Source organism: Thamnophis elegans, chromosome Z, assembly GCF_009769535.1.
Source record: "Thamnophis elegans isolate rThaEle1 chromosome Z, rThaEle1.pri, whole genome shotgun sequence".
NCBI lineage: Eukaryota > Metazoa > Chordata > Lepidosauria > Squamata > Colubridae > Thamnophis > Thamnophis elegans.
The window spans coordinates 129,389,126-129,403,563 of record NC_045558.1 but is presented as its reverse complement, the minus strand read 5'-3'; the positions used below and the strand labels follow the sequence as shown (position 1 = coordinate 129,403,563).

At 38.8% G+C, this 14,438-nt stretch overlaps 1 protein-coding gene across 1 annotated transcript; it reads left to right on the top strand.

Moving 5' to 3' along the window:
* Positions 1-6,416: 6,416 nt before the first annotated feature.
* Positions 6,417-14,308, top strand: LOC116521771 (vomeronasal type-2 receptor 26-like). Its single transcript, XM_032236427.1, has 5 exons — positions 6,417-6,598; positions 8,839-9,130; positions 9,355-10,338; positions 13,155-13,281; positions 13,410-14,308. The coding sequence occupies exons 1-5, from the start codon at positions 6,417-6,419 to the stop codon at positions 14,306-14,308; spliced, it is 2,484 nt and encodes an 827-aa protein (XP_032092318.1).
* Positions 14,309-14,438: the final 130 nt, after the last annotated feature.

Sequence of the window (14,438 nt, the reverse complement as noted above, 5' to 3'; positions counted from 1 at the left end):
TAAAGCCCCTCCCTGTCAGAGTCTGGTGGCAGCTCCAACGGCTCCTGCTGGGCCACAACAGGATCACAACAAATTGTGGCAAGTTCTTAAAGAGATGAGAGTACCAGACCATTTTATTTGTCTCTTGAGAAACCTATATGCAGGTTAAGAAGCAACAGTGAGAACTGGACACGGAACCATAGATTGGTTCAAAATTGGGAAAGGAGTCCAGCAAGATTGTATACTGTCACCATACCTATTTAACTTATATGCAGAGCACATCATGAGAAATGTGGGGCTAGATGAATTAAAAGTTGACATTTAGATTGCCGGGAGAGATATCAACAACCTCAGATAAGCAGATGATACCACTCTAATGGTACCAAGTGATGAGGAACTAAAGAGCCTCTTGATGCAGGTGAAGGAGAGTGCAAAAGTTGGCTTGAAACTTAACATTAAGAAAACTAAGATCATGGCATCTGGCCCTCTCAGCTCCTGGCAAATAGATCAGGAAGAAATGGAGGTAGTGACAGATTTTATTTTCCTGGGCTCTAAGATCACCACAGATGGGGACTGCAGCTAAGAAAATAAAAGATCCTTGCTCCTGGGGAGGAAAGCTATGGCAAATCTAGACAGCATATTAAAAAGTGCTGGCCAGCGTGAATTAAATAATTCATGGAACCCTGGATACCTCAATGCATAATTCATAGGATTTTGAATTTTGAAAAACAATCTTATCCCATTCTGCGTGCCACCTTCGGTCTTCTTTTGAGGCCATTATTTTGCCCTCCAGAGGCTTCCTTGAATTTCTATAATTAATGGCTGGAGATTAAAACATATAAAGAATGGTTGCAGGAATTGAGTACATCTAGTCTAGTGAAAGGAAGAACTAGGGGTGATGTCATTGTTGGAGTGGTCAGATCACATGCCTCCCCCCATGCCTCTGCTTCTGCCTACTGCCACTGCTGCTGAGGCATGGCATGGCATGGCATGGCATGGCATGGCATGGCGAGGCAAGGCAAGGCAAGGCAAGGCAAGGCAAGGCAAGGCAAGGCAAGGCAAGGCAAGGCAAGGCAAGGCAAGGCAAGGCAAGGCAAGGCAAGGCAAGGCAAGGCAAGGCAAGGCAAGGCAAGGCAAGGCAAGGCAAGGCGGGATATAGATGGCCCAATGGTGTGGCTCCTGTGTGCTCGACCCCCACTGTCCAACCAACCACAGAGGTATTGGTGGAGGCACTTGATCTGGCCTGCTACAGGTGCTCCACAGCTGACTGCCTGGTCATGGCCATGGGCAAGCAAAGACAGACTGGGGAATGGAGTAGGCATCCTGTTGCGCAGCACATCTGTCAGGTCAGAATGCCTTCCCAAGCCTCTGCTTCTACCTGCTACTGGGAGAGTCAGTGTGGGCCTTATTTTTGACATGTCTGTTGTATATGGAAAAAAAAGCACCTGAAAATAAGCCCTAATGCATCTTTTGGAGCAAAAAAATAATATAAGACCTGGTCTTATTTTGGGGAAAACATGGTATTACTTTAGTCCCATTGTTTTAAATATATAACTCTGAAAGTGTCAACCATAGCTCTAGTTGCTCATTTTCAGCAGCAGGAAATGTACATTAGGACTCTAGAGATGTAAATGAAGAGAGAGAGTGTGTGTTGACTTCTCTAAACCATTCTCATGTCCTCCAAGCAATTCAGTTTCCATGTCAGCTAATTCCAGATAAAGTTTAAATTATCTCATCTGTGAAAAGAGCTAGTCTGTGAGAAACTCTCTTGAGGACTGTAACTCTCAAAGGCCTGGAAGTGGTCTTCTCAACACTGAGGCTGAGGAAACATCTAAAGCCAAATTGCAGAGTCATTATTCTGAAAAATAAACAATGACATAATAAGATGTCTGTCGAATTGGGCATTAGTTATCCTACTGTGGCATGGTTAGGGCCAGCAGATACAAACATTCATATTCCTAGTTTTTTATTCAACCCAAGAATTGACACAAGCGTAGCAAGATTGGTGTCAATCATATAGCCGGGCTTTCTGTGTTGTAATTACACACCAGAATATCACTTAATGATGTCTATGGAGAGTCTCGGTCAACCAGGTCACGGTTGTCCTGAAAGTGCTTTTTCAAAAGGCAACTGGATTTGTTTTTCCATGAGGAAAAATCTCTCCCTTGAAAAAGCATCTTTAGGGTCACTTAATGATAGTGTTATTAGCCTTTGCAGAAAATGGCTGTGGAAGAAAAGCTGAAATGCTTTCTTGGTTGTTCTCCTAATCTCCCCTTTCTTCATATCTAACTTTTCTGATGAGGCAATTAGTGAGCTCTTTCTGCTTTTTAAGAAAATATCCTGTCTGTGACTATGTCAGATACCTAAAAGTGATACTGCCATTCAATTGGGAGGAGGGGAGCCTTGGAGTTAGATCATTAGCTACATCTGAAACAACTGAGTTTTACAACTTTACAACTGGTTTTCTGTCACTGGGAAACTGAAGGTCCCAACATCTTTGGAGGGATGTTTATGGTAGCCACGTGGGATATATAACTTTGATGTCTAACTAGAGATATCCATGGGAATGTGTGCTTTATTGACTCCCAGGGCAGAAGAGTTAAGGAAGCATCTTCACACTTGGGTATTGGTCAGAATCTGCATTTGGACAAAGGGGAAGGGTCATTATTAGCTTAATCTCATTGGCATGGCCTAAAGGTTTTCACATGCTGCTTTGATTCTAATGGTTTCCATCCTGCTTGATTAAAGGTTCCTTTTGAAATATTTCGTTTCAAGAGTCTTTACTTTCTCAAGTTAGGAAAGGAGCCATTACAGACTATATTGCAAGAATTTAGGCCCTGTGTCTTTTTTTAGTGCATGTTCCAGTATAAAAAAATAGACATTTCAAAATGTAAACCATAGTCAAAGTTCAAACCAATGCATACAGCTTAAATGAATTCACACTGAACCTATTTGGGATTTGATTCCTGGATCATTTAATGATAACATATGAACCTTAGACTGACGAATCCATACAACTCCCCTCCATTCCATAGCGTGCTGTGAGAATCAAGAAATATAGCCTATTGATCTATTAAATTTAATAAGTTCTATGAATGGTAGCAGGCCAGAAGAAAAAGATTTGAATCAAAGTTTTCAGCTGGGATGATTTCAAAATTTACCAGAAATATCTGTAATCCTGCTGAGACATTGCTAACTGTGAATTTTTTTTTTTTTTTTTTTTTTGCAAAATATCATTATCAGAAAATTGTGGCCGTTTACTGGGCCAGCAAAATCTAACTGCAGTCGAGCCCACAGCCCCTTTGGCGCTTCCCATGTCCTAGTGGGGGCTGATGGAGGACTAGGTATGGATAACTGACAAGGTTATCCTGCCACCCAGATAGCTATTTCTTCATCTAATTTGGGTGACCAGACATAGCTGTGGCCTAGAGCCTTCATCCTGGTGATGCCAGGGTGCCCTTTGTGGAGGTGACGCAGAATGGGAGTACAAAGAGATGGGGGCACTGCAACTCTCTGTCCTCATAATAGGCAGCCTTTAAATTCTGACAGTTCCAGCCGCCTGCGATAATATGGCAGGAACTGCTCAGCAACATCCCTAGGCTAGCCTCTTTTCACCCAGCCCTGCCTGTCAGCCATTTGGAAGCCTGCCCTTATTGATAAATGAGTCCTGAACATGATGAATGACACCAGGCCCACACTCACAAGAGCCACACAGAATATCACCACCAAACATCCACAAAGAAAACAGACAAAAACACAAACTGATGAGGAGGCACGACCGAGGACCAGAAGCCAGACTGCAAATGCACAATTAGCCTCTTTAAACCCCTCCTATCCTTACATGAAACACAAACCCCCAAACAATCAGAACACACCTCCACTCAATCAGGACACACCTCCACCCAATCAGGACACAGCCAAGCTCCCACCCAATCAGTTCAAACCCCCACTGGCAGTTAAAAGGAAGAAACAGCCGAGATCTCACATTGCTCCTGGAAGCACCAAGCCTGAAGTAGCCTGAAGATGATGAATGAGACTTCGTCGAAACGTCGCCAAGACATCTCCAATTTTACACGGGAGAAAACCCGAATAACTAGAGACCTACATACTAACACCCGCGAAAACCTCAGAAAACATATATATATATATATGAATATATACATGAGAATGAATATATATATATATATATATATATATATATTCTCATGTAAAATAATAAATAACAACTAAAATCTATAATAAAATCCAGTCTATCAATTATAAGTGGTCTGACTATATAGTATTACAGTTGCAATCCAAAAACTCTATGGCCTGTTGTAGGTTCAATGCTAAAAAGGAAAGGACCAAACCAGGGGTGTCAAACTTGATTTCATTGAGGGACACATTAAGGTTGTGTTTGATCTTGGGGGGGAGGATATGGCCAGGGGGTATGATGTCACTCATGTCAGGGGGCTACTGTGGTGGACTGAGTGCTCTGCCAGTGAAAACAGGCTCCCAAGTTTTGTGACGGCCTCCCTGCAACCCTCTGCCAATGAAAGTAGAGCTCGGGGGGCCATGCACAGCCCTCATTAGCTCCATGGCAGAGGAACCATGGGCCAGTCCTTTGCTGTTTCCAGGGAAGTCCCACACGCCAGACCTAAGCACCCTGAAGGCCAGATTGGTCCCCTGGACCTTCAGTTTAATAAAGTGCAATGCAAGGGTTTGCCACAATTGTTATATAACTTCACTATGGTGGAGAAGACACTTGTTTGTGATGAATCCCCAGTGCTGCTGGGCAGAATCTGGCCACCTGCACTGTAGTTAAGGACTGTTCATCCTTAAGCAGCCACTGAAGATAGGTAATGTTCAGGATTACCTATCAGTTATTGGCAGAATATTTTTCCCCAAATCTCTGTGTAAAAGGAACATCGAAGGAGTATGTGACCCACAGTCTCCACTTCTCCTGAATCACAGGAATGCCAATGGTATCTTCAGATCCTGAAGATGAAACTCAAATACTTTGGAGAATGAATGATTGAGGGCAAAAGAAGAAGGAACAACAGAGAATGAGGTGGCTGGATGGAGTCACCAAAGCAGTAGGTGTAAGCTTAAATGGACTCCAGAGGGGTGGTAGAGGACAAGAAGGCCTGGAGGAATGTTGTTCATGGGATTGTGATGGGTCGGACATGACTTCGTAACCAACGAGAACAATTTTTTATACTTGCCATACAGGACAGCCAATGGAAGCATATGGCATCATGCTTTCCATTGGTTTGCTGACTCCAACTGACTAAGATAGCTGCCTCTTCTTTGTGGCAGCCCCTGAGATATTGGAACATTGCTATCATGTCACCCCTAATCCTTCTTTTCATTAAACTAGACATACTTTTTAAAAAATGATCTGCATAGTTACTCTTCAGAAAACTTACCTACAATAAATGACTGATAACTGCTGGATTTGTCCATATTCTATTTTGTGAAAAAAAAATGCTAGGAAATAAATGTTATCTTGGGGGGAAAAAGCTTTGTATTTATTTCTACAATTATAACAATTAAATATATATTCTCTTGCATATGTCCTTTATATTACTTTTATTGGCACTTGCTCATTAAAAAAAATAGCTGAACTATCAGCTACTTATTATCTCATCAAAATAAAACAATTATATCTAAGAGGAATTGTTGTTGTTAGTTGCGAAGTCATGTCCAACCCATCGCAACCCTATGGACAACATTCCTCCAAGCCTTCCTGTCCTCTACCATCCTCTGGAGTCCATTTAAACTCACGCCTACTGCTTCAGTGACTCCATACGCCCACTTCATTCATCCTAGAGGAATTGCCACAGGCCAAAACTTCAAAGTATTCCCAGAAGGCTATTGAAATTCAGCAATGATGAAGGTCTCTGTTTGGCTATAAACTAAGTCTTGAATCACAGAGTGTTTAGTACAAGGGGTAATTACGTCTCTGTCAGATTCATTGCTTCAAGTTTCCACCATCCATTCTCTTCGGCCAGAGTATCAAATCCTTGTGATATTCAAGATAAAGATTTGTACTCTCTTTCAAACAGAAAATGATAGATTTTCTCATTAGATGTATTCTCAAGTATAATCTTTAGATTTATCTTTAGATGAAGTATTGGATTATATATGCTTCCCTATGGGTAGGATGGAAGTCAAAACATTTCCACAATAACAAGATCATCAAGATAGCAATAGCAATAGTTAGGCTTATATACCGCTTCATAGGGCTTTCAGCCCTCTCTAAGCGGTTTACAGAGTCAGCATATTGCCCCCAACAACAATCTGGGTCCTCATTTTACCGACCTCGGAAGGATGGAAGGCTGAGTCAACCTTGAGCCTGGTGGGATTTGAACAGCCAAACTGCTGAACTGCAGTCAGCTGAAATAGCCTGCAGTGCTGCATTTAACCACTGCGCCACCTCGGCTCTGTTTCTCCTGATGTTTTTGGTGCATAAAGTAGGTACTTTGAGCTGCCCTACAAGTGATGCTTTCGTTATTCCTCATGAGTGGTACCAGCCTGAAGACCTCATCATTGGTGGGATGACATCTCACATGGGTTACCACTTTTATGAATTTAAATTTAGTAAAAATCCTTCTATAACTCCTTATGAAATACCAGTGTAAGGATTTTTTTCTTTATCTAATCTTACAGACTTTCAAAAATCTTTTACATGAATAAACACTGTTAGTGTATAAATGTAGCATTTTTAATGTAATCTATGCCTTGTTTTTCTTTCAACTGTATCTGGTTACGAGACAAGAAATAGCCTTCTTTACATTCTTTTAAATGTACAAGATAGAGAAGCCTCTATTTAAGATCTGGGAAAATGGAAAACTTAATCAAAAAATTATGATTGGTAGGAAGAATAGCTACTATTAAAATGAATATATTGCCAAGATTATTGTATTTATTTCAAACAATTCCAATAAATTTGAAAAAAAAATTGAAGAATTTAATAAAATAATATATAAGTATGTTTGGCAAGGGAAAAAAAGCAAGAATTATCTTTAAAATGTTACAACGTGTAAGAAGTAGAGGAGGTTTCAGATTACCAAATTGGGAATTGTACTATCAGGCAGCTGTATTAACATGGATGGAAGAATGGATTGTATTGAGGAATACAAGATTAGTGACTTTAGAAGGACATGACTTCCAATTGGGCTGGCATACCTTTTGTGGTATGGGAAAAATAAAATACACGGATACTTTCAGAGACATTATATAAGGAATGCATTAATATTAGTATGGGAGAAAATGAAAGAACAACATTATTTGAGAATACTAGTTTGGCTTTCAACAATGGAAGCATTGATTCACCCAAATGTCATTAATATGGGAAATATTGTTAGATATAAAGACATCTTGAGTGAAAGAGGGAGCTCAAAAGCAAACAAGAAATGTTTGAGCAAGGGATCGATATAACACAGTGCTCCCAAGTGCAGATACAGTCTAGATTTGAGAAATGCTAAATTACACGGCTTTTATAAAGAATTAACAGAATTAGATAAAACATTAACAGGAACAGAAGAAAGATTGATAAAGAAACTATATAGTTACTTATTGAGTATAAAGCTGGAAGAGGAACAAATAAAAGAGACTGATAGCATGGGCAAAAAAAAATTGGCTATACAATAGAATTAGATAATTGGCAGAAATTGAGGGAAAGGATTTATAAATTAACAATGTCAACTGTATATAAAGAGGAGCTATATAAGATGTTTTACAGATGGCACCTGGCACTGACAAGACTGACGAAGATGTTTAAAGATAAGTCAGCTAAATGTTGGAAATGCCACTAGATACATGGATCTTACTATCATATGTGGTGGACATGTGTAGAAGCAAAAAAAAAAAATTGGATAAAAATAATGACATAGTCGGAGAATATGATAAACCAACATAATGAGTTAAAGCCAGAAATAGTTTTGCTGGGGATTTTACCTGAAACTTGTAATAAAGAGAATACTTATTTAATTATCCATGTATTAATTACAGCTGGAATTGTATTTGCACAACACTGGAAAAGTGAAGAGATTCCTATTGATGAGAAGGTGATCAGGAAAATATTAGAATGTAAAGAAATGAATAGATTAACATTAATAATTAAAGAGAAAGAACAAACTGACTATTATAAGTATTTTATTAATGGTTAGAGGGAAAAGGGGAATTGGAAATGAGGGAAGAAGACTAAAGAGTAGAACATATGTTGAGATAGAGGTATAAGCAAGATGATAATTGTTAGTATTACAATGAGGAGGATAATTATAATTAATGTTAGTATTGTTTTTATTTATTCAAAGATATGTTAAGAGGAAAATGATTAGGTTAATAATGTTCAATTGCTTAATATATTGCAATTTTAAGATTAGAGAATTAATATTAATGTGAATGATGTTGTAAATCCTGAAAGCTGTTGCACAGAGATATTTATACCCAGATGACACCCTGTTTAAGGAAAGGTGAAATGTTTATATGTTGAAAAATAAAAAAAATAAAAAGCCTCTATTTAAACGTTTACTGAGGTAAAGGTATTTTTACAAAGATTTGGCACTATCTCTCCTCACAAAACATACATACATAATTGAGTGACACCTCCTGAATCTGTTCATATGCCATTTTCTGAAAATCTCTAGAAAATAAATATAGTACTTTTAAAAAAGTAATTACTTGTATTTGTTGCAGTACATATTTGTTGGAAGTCATGGAAATGCTGTATGAATTATTAAGCATTGTACCAAAGCTATAATCTTCCTACTACTGTCAGAGAAAAAAAGTTTGTTATTCTTATAGAAATGATGCCACCTTAAAAGGTTGTAAAATTATTATTTTTTGCAATGGGGGGATTTAACCTATTTGCAGTGTATTCACCAAGTTTCATCAACATGTCCTTGCCTTGGCCTTTGCTGTGAAGCAGATCAATGAGGGCTCCCAGATCTTACCTAATGTCACTCTTGGGTTCCACATCTATGACAGCTACCTCAATGCAAGGATGACCTATCGCACCACTCTGGACCTGCTTTTCAGATCCCAGGAATTTGTCCCTAACTACAAATGTAATAGCCAGAAGAAACTAAAGGCTATCATTGGGGGACTGGATTTTACATCATCATCTCATATTGCTGAAATTATAGGTTTCTTCAAGATTCCACAAGTAAGTTATGAAAGGATTAAACAGAAAAATCCTATATTCTTGTACCATTGTTGTTCTTGAATAATTAAGGAGCATTAAAATTTAATCTCACGTTTGTGTTAAAATATTCTGGTTTAAGGTCTATTAATTAGCATAATTTTGAAACTACTATGCCAAATTCAGGAAGTATGAATCCATGGGCATTTCATACTAGAGGAAAAATTTAAACTCTCTGCTTTGATCAGTTATATGTGTTTGAAATAATTCTAAGAAATTTCTTTCCATATTTAGAAGAATTTCAGGAAAATAATTCCTTCATTGGATATATATTTTATATGAAACTAGACAGGACATTCATATTTGATCTAACAACTCAAAAGAATACTACTCCAGAATTTCAGACCAATAAGCTCTCTTCTCTTTATTTCATGGTCCCTAAAGAGGACCATCAGTACACTGGGATTATCCAACTGCTTCGTCATTTCAGGTGGACATGGATTGGGATTTGTGCAGTGGCTAACAACAATGGAGAAAAATTCTTACAGAAAATGCAGCCCTTACTTGCAGAGAACGGAATCTGCTCATCATTCATAGAAAGACTTTCACAACTGATCCACTTGGAGGATTTTCCAGACGTTTATCAAACAATCTCAAGAATTTCCATTCATTTGATAAATAGAGAAGCCAATGCAGTTCTTGTCTATGGAGAATCATTGACAATTTTGTGGCTAAGATTTGTAATGTTTTCAGGAAAACCAGACAGCAAAGAAATTGCATTATTTGGAAAGGTGTGGATCATGACTGCACAGCTTGATTTCATATTGTCAGGATTTCAAATCAATTGGGACCTCCAGATATTCCATGGGGCTATTTCCTTCACTGTTCATTCAATGGAAGTTGAAGGTTTCAAGGAATTTCTTCAGACCATAAATCCACTTTCAGACTACAGAGATGGGTTTCTGCAGGAAGTTTGGGAACAAGCATTTGATTGTTCATTTCCAAAGTCAGAGTTACAAGAAACACACAGTAGGCAGTGCACTGGGGAGATGAAGCTGGAGGATCTTCCTTCACCTCTGTTTGAAATGGAAATGACTGGCCAAAGCTACAGTATCTACAATGCTGTTTATGCTGTGGCTTATGCTTTGCAGGCTCTATACATGTTGGAGTTCAATAGGAAGATAATTCGGATGCGTAAAAAAACTGATCTTCCAAATCTGCAGTCTTGGCAGGTATTCCCATTGCATTGGATACTTTTATTTCAATGAGCAGCTTGACATAAAATGATTTTTTGAACCCAATGTGGAAAGTCTTAATATTTTCTGCCTGTGAATCAAATATAAGAAACAACATAGAAATAAGACAGAATTTCATGACGATGAGAATAATTAATGTGGAACAGCCTGCCTTTAGAGGTTGTTTTTGCTCCATCACTGAAGATTTTTATGAAAAGATTGGACACTCCTTTCTGTGAAATTATGTAGAGTCATCTCTGAGTAGAGTGTTAGGTAAAATACTTCCAAGGTTCCTTGCAACTTTCTTATACTATGCTGTATGAAATAGATACAGAATTCTTATTTCTCTTGTTGTTCTGTTTTCCTATTACTCTGTCATTCTGTTATTCTGAACATCCAGAAGCTACTATATACATTACAGTTTAAGTGTCAGTAGGAGTTATTAAGTAAATCATCATAGTTGCATAATAAGACTCACAAACTCACAAAGCATCCCTGGCCTGCTCTCGAGGTGCCATAAGCAACAGGGGGACTGACAGAGCAGCATGGCAGCCACAACCAGAAGTACATTCCACACATATTTTTTTTCAAGGCTGTATTCCAGGTTACCTGCAACAGCTGGAGGGGCATGACCTCTACAGCCCACAAAAGTGCTCCATTGAAGAATATGATTTATGATACACCCTGGGGGGAGGGGAAAAATAGGGTCATAATTGGCTGTAAATTACATGGGGTCAGAGCTATTATATTGCTATCAATTCCCTCTCTCTTCTATTCCTTTTCAAGTAGCTCCACTCATTTCTACAAGGCATTTCTTTTAACAATTCAGCCGGGGAGAGTGTGTTCCTGAATGAAAAAGGAGAAACAACAGGTGTATTTGATATCACAAACTTGATCACTTTTCCAAACAGATCCTTTCAAAGAGTCAAAGTTGGAAAGATGAATCTCAAGGCACCAAAGGGGAAGGAATTATTCATTGTTGAAGATGTGATTGTCTGGCACACAGCTTTTAACCAGGTATCGAATTATTGAATCAACAATGTCTTAATCTATTATGATTCCATATTAGAATAGAATAGAATAACAGAGTTGGAAAGTACATTGAAGGTCTTCTAGTCTAACCCTTGCTTAGGCAGGAAATCTTTCACCACTTCAGACAAAGGGTTATCCAATATCTTCTTAAAAACTTCCAGTTTTGGAGCATTCACAACTTCTGGAGCCAAGTTGTTCCATTGATTTATTGTTATAACTGTCAGGAAATTTCTCCTTAGTTCTAAGTTGCTTCTCTCCTTGATTAGTTTCTACCCATTGCTTCTTGTCCTACCCTCAGGTGCTTTGGAGAATAGTTTGATTCCCTCTTATTTTTGGCAGCCCCTGAAATATTAGAACATTGCTAACATGTCACCTCTAGTCCTTTTTTCATTAAACTAGACCTACCAAGTTCCTGCAACTGTTCTTCATATGTTTTAGCCTCCAGTTCTCTAATCATATTTGTTGCTCTTCTCTGCACTCTTTCTAGAGTCTCAACATCTTTTTTACATTGTGGGGACCAAAACTGGATGCAGTATTGAATGTACTCTCTTTAGAAGTCTAATTTCTATGTTTTAAATAAACAATGGCATTTTCTTTCAAATGTTGATGATCAAACATTCCTAAAATTGACAAAATGATATTGTAAAAGCCATGTTTGCATATTTGGCTCTGTTTGAAATCATACCAATGGACATGTTTCCAAGGGTGTCAAGTAGAGCATTCCAAGCATTGACCATTCTGTTGCTGAAGTCGTATTTGTTGCAATCAATTTTATTCTGATTAGTAGATTTGTCAGGTAACTGAGGATTTAATATCTGCCAGTTGATGTAAGGTTGTAAACTGTAAACTGTAAGCTGATGCAATGAGGATGATTCAGCAATACATGTATCACTTATTAAAGACTCTAATGGAATCCACAAAAGTCATTTACCGTATTTTCACCCATATAACCCGCCCACGCAGATAACCCGCACACGCATATAACCCGCGGGTTTTCTGGATCGTGTAAAATGTTTCCCGTATACCCCGCCCACGCATATAACCCGCCCACGCATATAACCCGCGGCGAGTAAAAGAGAAGGGAAACAGCTGAGATGGGGGGGGAAGAAACGGAGAAAGAAGCCTGCGCACGCTGGGGAAGAGGAAAGGAACGAAGGAGAAGGAAACAGCTGAGATCGGGGTGGGGGAAGAAACGGAGAAAGAAGCCTGCGCACGCTGGGGAAGAGGAAAGGAACGAAGGAGAAGGAAACAGCTGAGATCGGGGTGGGGGAAGAAACGGAGAAAGAAGCAAGCCTCCGATCGTGTAAGCCTCCGATCGTGTAAAATAGTTTCTGTATACCCCGCCCACGCATATAACCCGCAGGGGGGCGCTGTGCATGTAAAAACCGCATATAACCCGCGGGTTATATGGGTGAAAATACGGTACTCTTTTAAAAGGTGTCTATAAAGAAGTGGTCATTAGAGGGTGTTTCTCTATCTTGTTGTGTATCTCATTTCTCTCCTTGTGTCCTTAACAGAGTGGTAAGGACTTTATCTACCACTTATGTCTGTATATATGTATATATAAACTGCTAATTGTCTAAAGGCTTTGTGTGCTGTGTGTTGTGTTTTGCTCCTGGGCTTATCTCATAATAATAGTCATGCTACCAAAAGTCGTTGATGATGCTGATAAATTCAATATTCTTTGTGGAAGTCAAAAATAATTTTCCTCCATAAAGGAAAAAAAATCAGAAACTATTTTAAATTTATCCCTTTTCAAAATCTTTTATGATTATCACCAGGTTCTTCCACTTTCCAGATGTAATGATCCTTGTTTCCCTGGATCCTGGAAGAAAAGGATTGAGGGAAATCAATTCTGCTGCTATGACTGTGTTCCATGCCATGAAGGGAAGATTTCAAACCAAAATGGTAGGTAGGCATTCTACCAATTTTCTTTGGACTTAAAGAACCTTTAATAAACCAATTGTGCATAATATAAAATGAGTCCAAATTGTTTAGAATTGTTACAATGACAAATTCCTTGATTTTTCTTCCAGATATGGATGACTGTTTCAAATGTTCAGAAGATCATTATCCAAATGAACAAAAGAATGGATGTATCCTGAAACTGGTGACGTTTCTAACTTTTGAAGAAACGTTAGGAATCAGCTTGTTCTCAGCAGCTCTTTGTTTCTTCCTCTTGACATCTTGGGTACTTGGAATTTTTATTAAGCATTGGGCTACTCCTATTGTAAAAGCCAACAACCAGTCCCTCACTTACACCCTCCTTGTCTCTCTTCTGCTCTGTTTTCTCTCCTCTTTATTCTTCCTCAGCCAACCTGGCAAAGTGATCTGCCTTCTCCAACAACCAATTTTTGGGATTACCTTCTCAGTGGCCATTTGCAGTGTATTGGCCAAAACTATTACTGTGGTTGTGGCTTTCTTGGCCACTAAACCAGGATCTCAGATGAGGAAATGGGTGGGGAAAAGATTGCCCTTTTCTATTGTCCTCTCACGCTCTCTCTTCCAAGTATGTATTTGTATTCTTTGGTTGTCAACATCTCCCCCATTCCATGAGTTGGACATGCACTCAGAGCTCCAAGAAATGATTTTACAATGCAATGAAGGATCAGCTTCCTTCTTCTACTGTGTCTTGGGCTACATGGGTATCTTGGCCATTGCCAGCTTTATTGTGGCTTTCCTTGCCCGTAAATTACCTGACAGCTTTAACAAAGCCAAGTTCATCACCTTCAGCATGTTGGCCTTTTGCAGTGTGTGGATCTCCTTCTTTCCATCCTATCTGAGCACAAAAGGAAAAGCCATGGTAGCTGTGGAGGTCTTCTCTATCTTGTCCTCCAGTGCTGCATTACTGGCATGCATATTCTTACCCAAATGCTACATCATTGTTTTCAGGCCTGATCTAAACCAAAGGGAGCAACTTATAAAGAGAAATTAGTTCATCACATGATCTTCCTTGCTCAAAGAAATTGCTGACAAAAAAGAATAGAAATATTTCTTGTCTACAGGGAATATATACATAAAATATTTCTTTCAAAAGAGGATTTGTGGATGATTATTCTTAACAG

Coding starts and splice junctions, on each gene's coding strand:
- LOC116521771 (XM_032236427.1), top strand. CDS start 6,417: ATGTTTTTGGTGCATAAAGTAGGTACTTTGAGCTGCCCTACAAGTGAT. Junction 6,599..8,838: donor ACTCCTTATGAAATACCAGT/GTAAGGATTTTT, acceptor ACCTATTTGCAG/TGTATTCACCAAGTTTCATC. Junction 9,131..9,354: donor GTTTCTTCAAGATTCCACAA/GTAAGTTATGAA, acceptor TGCTTTGATCAG/TTATATGTGTTTGAAATAAT.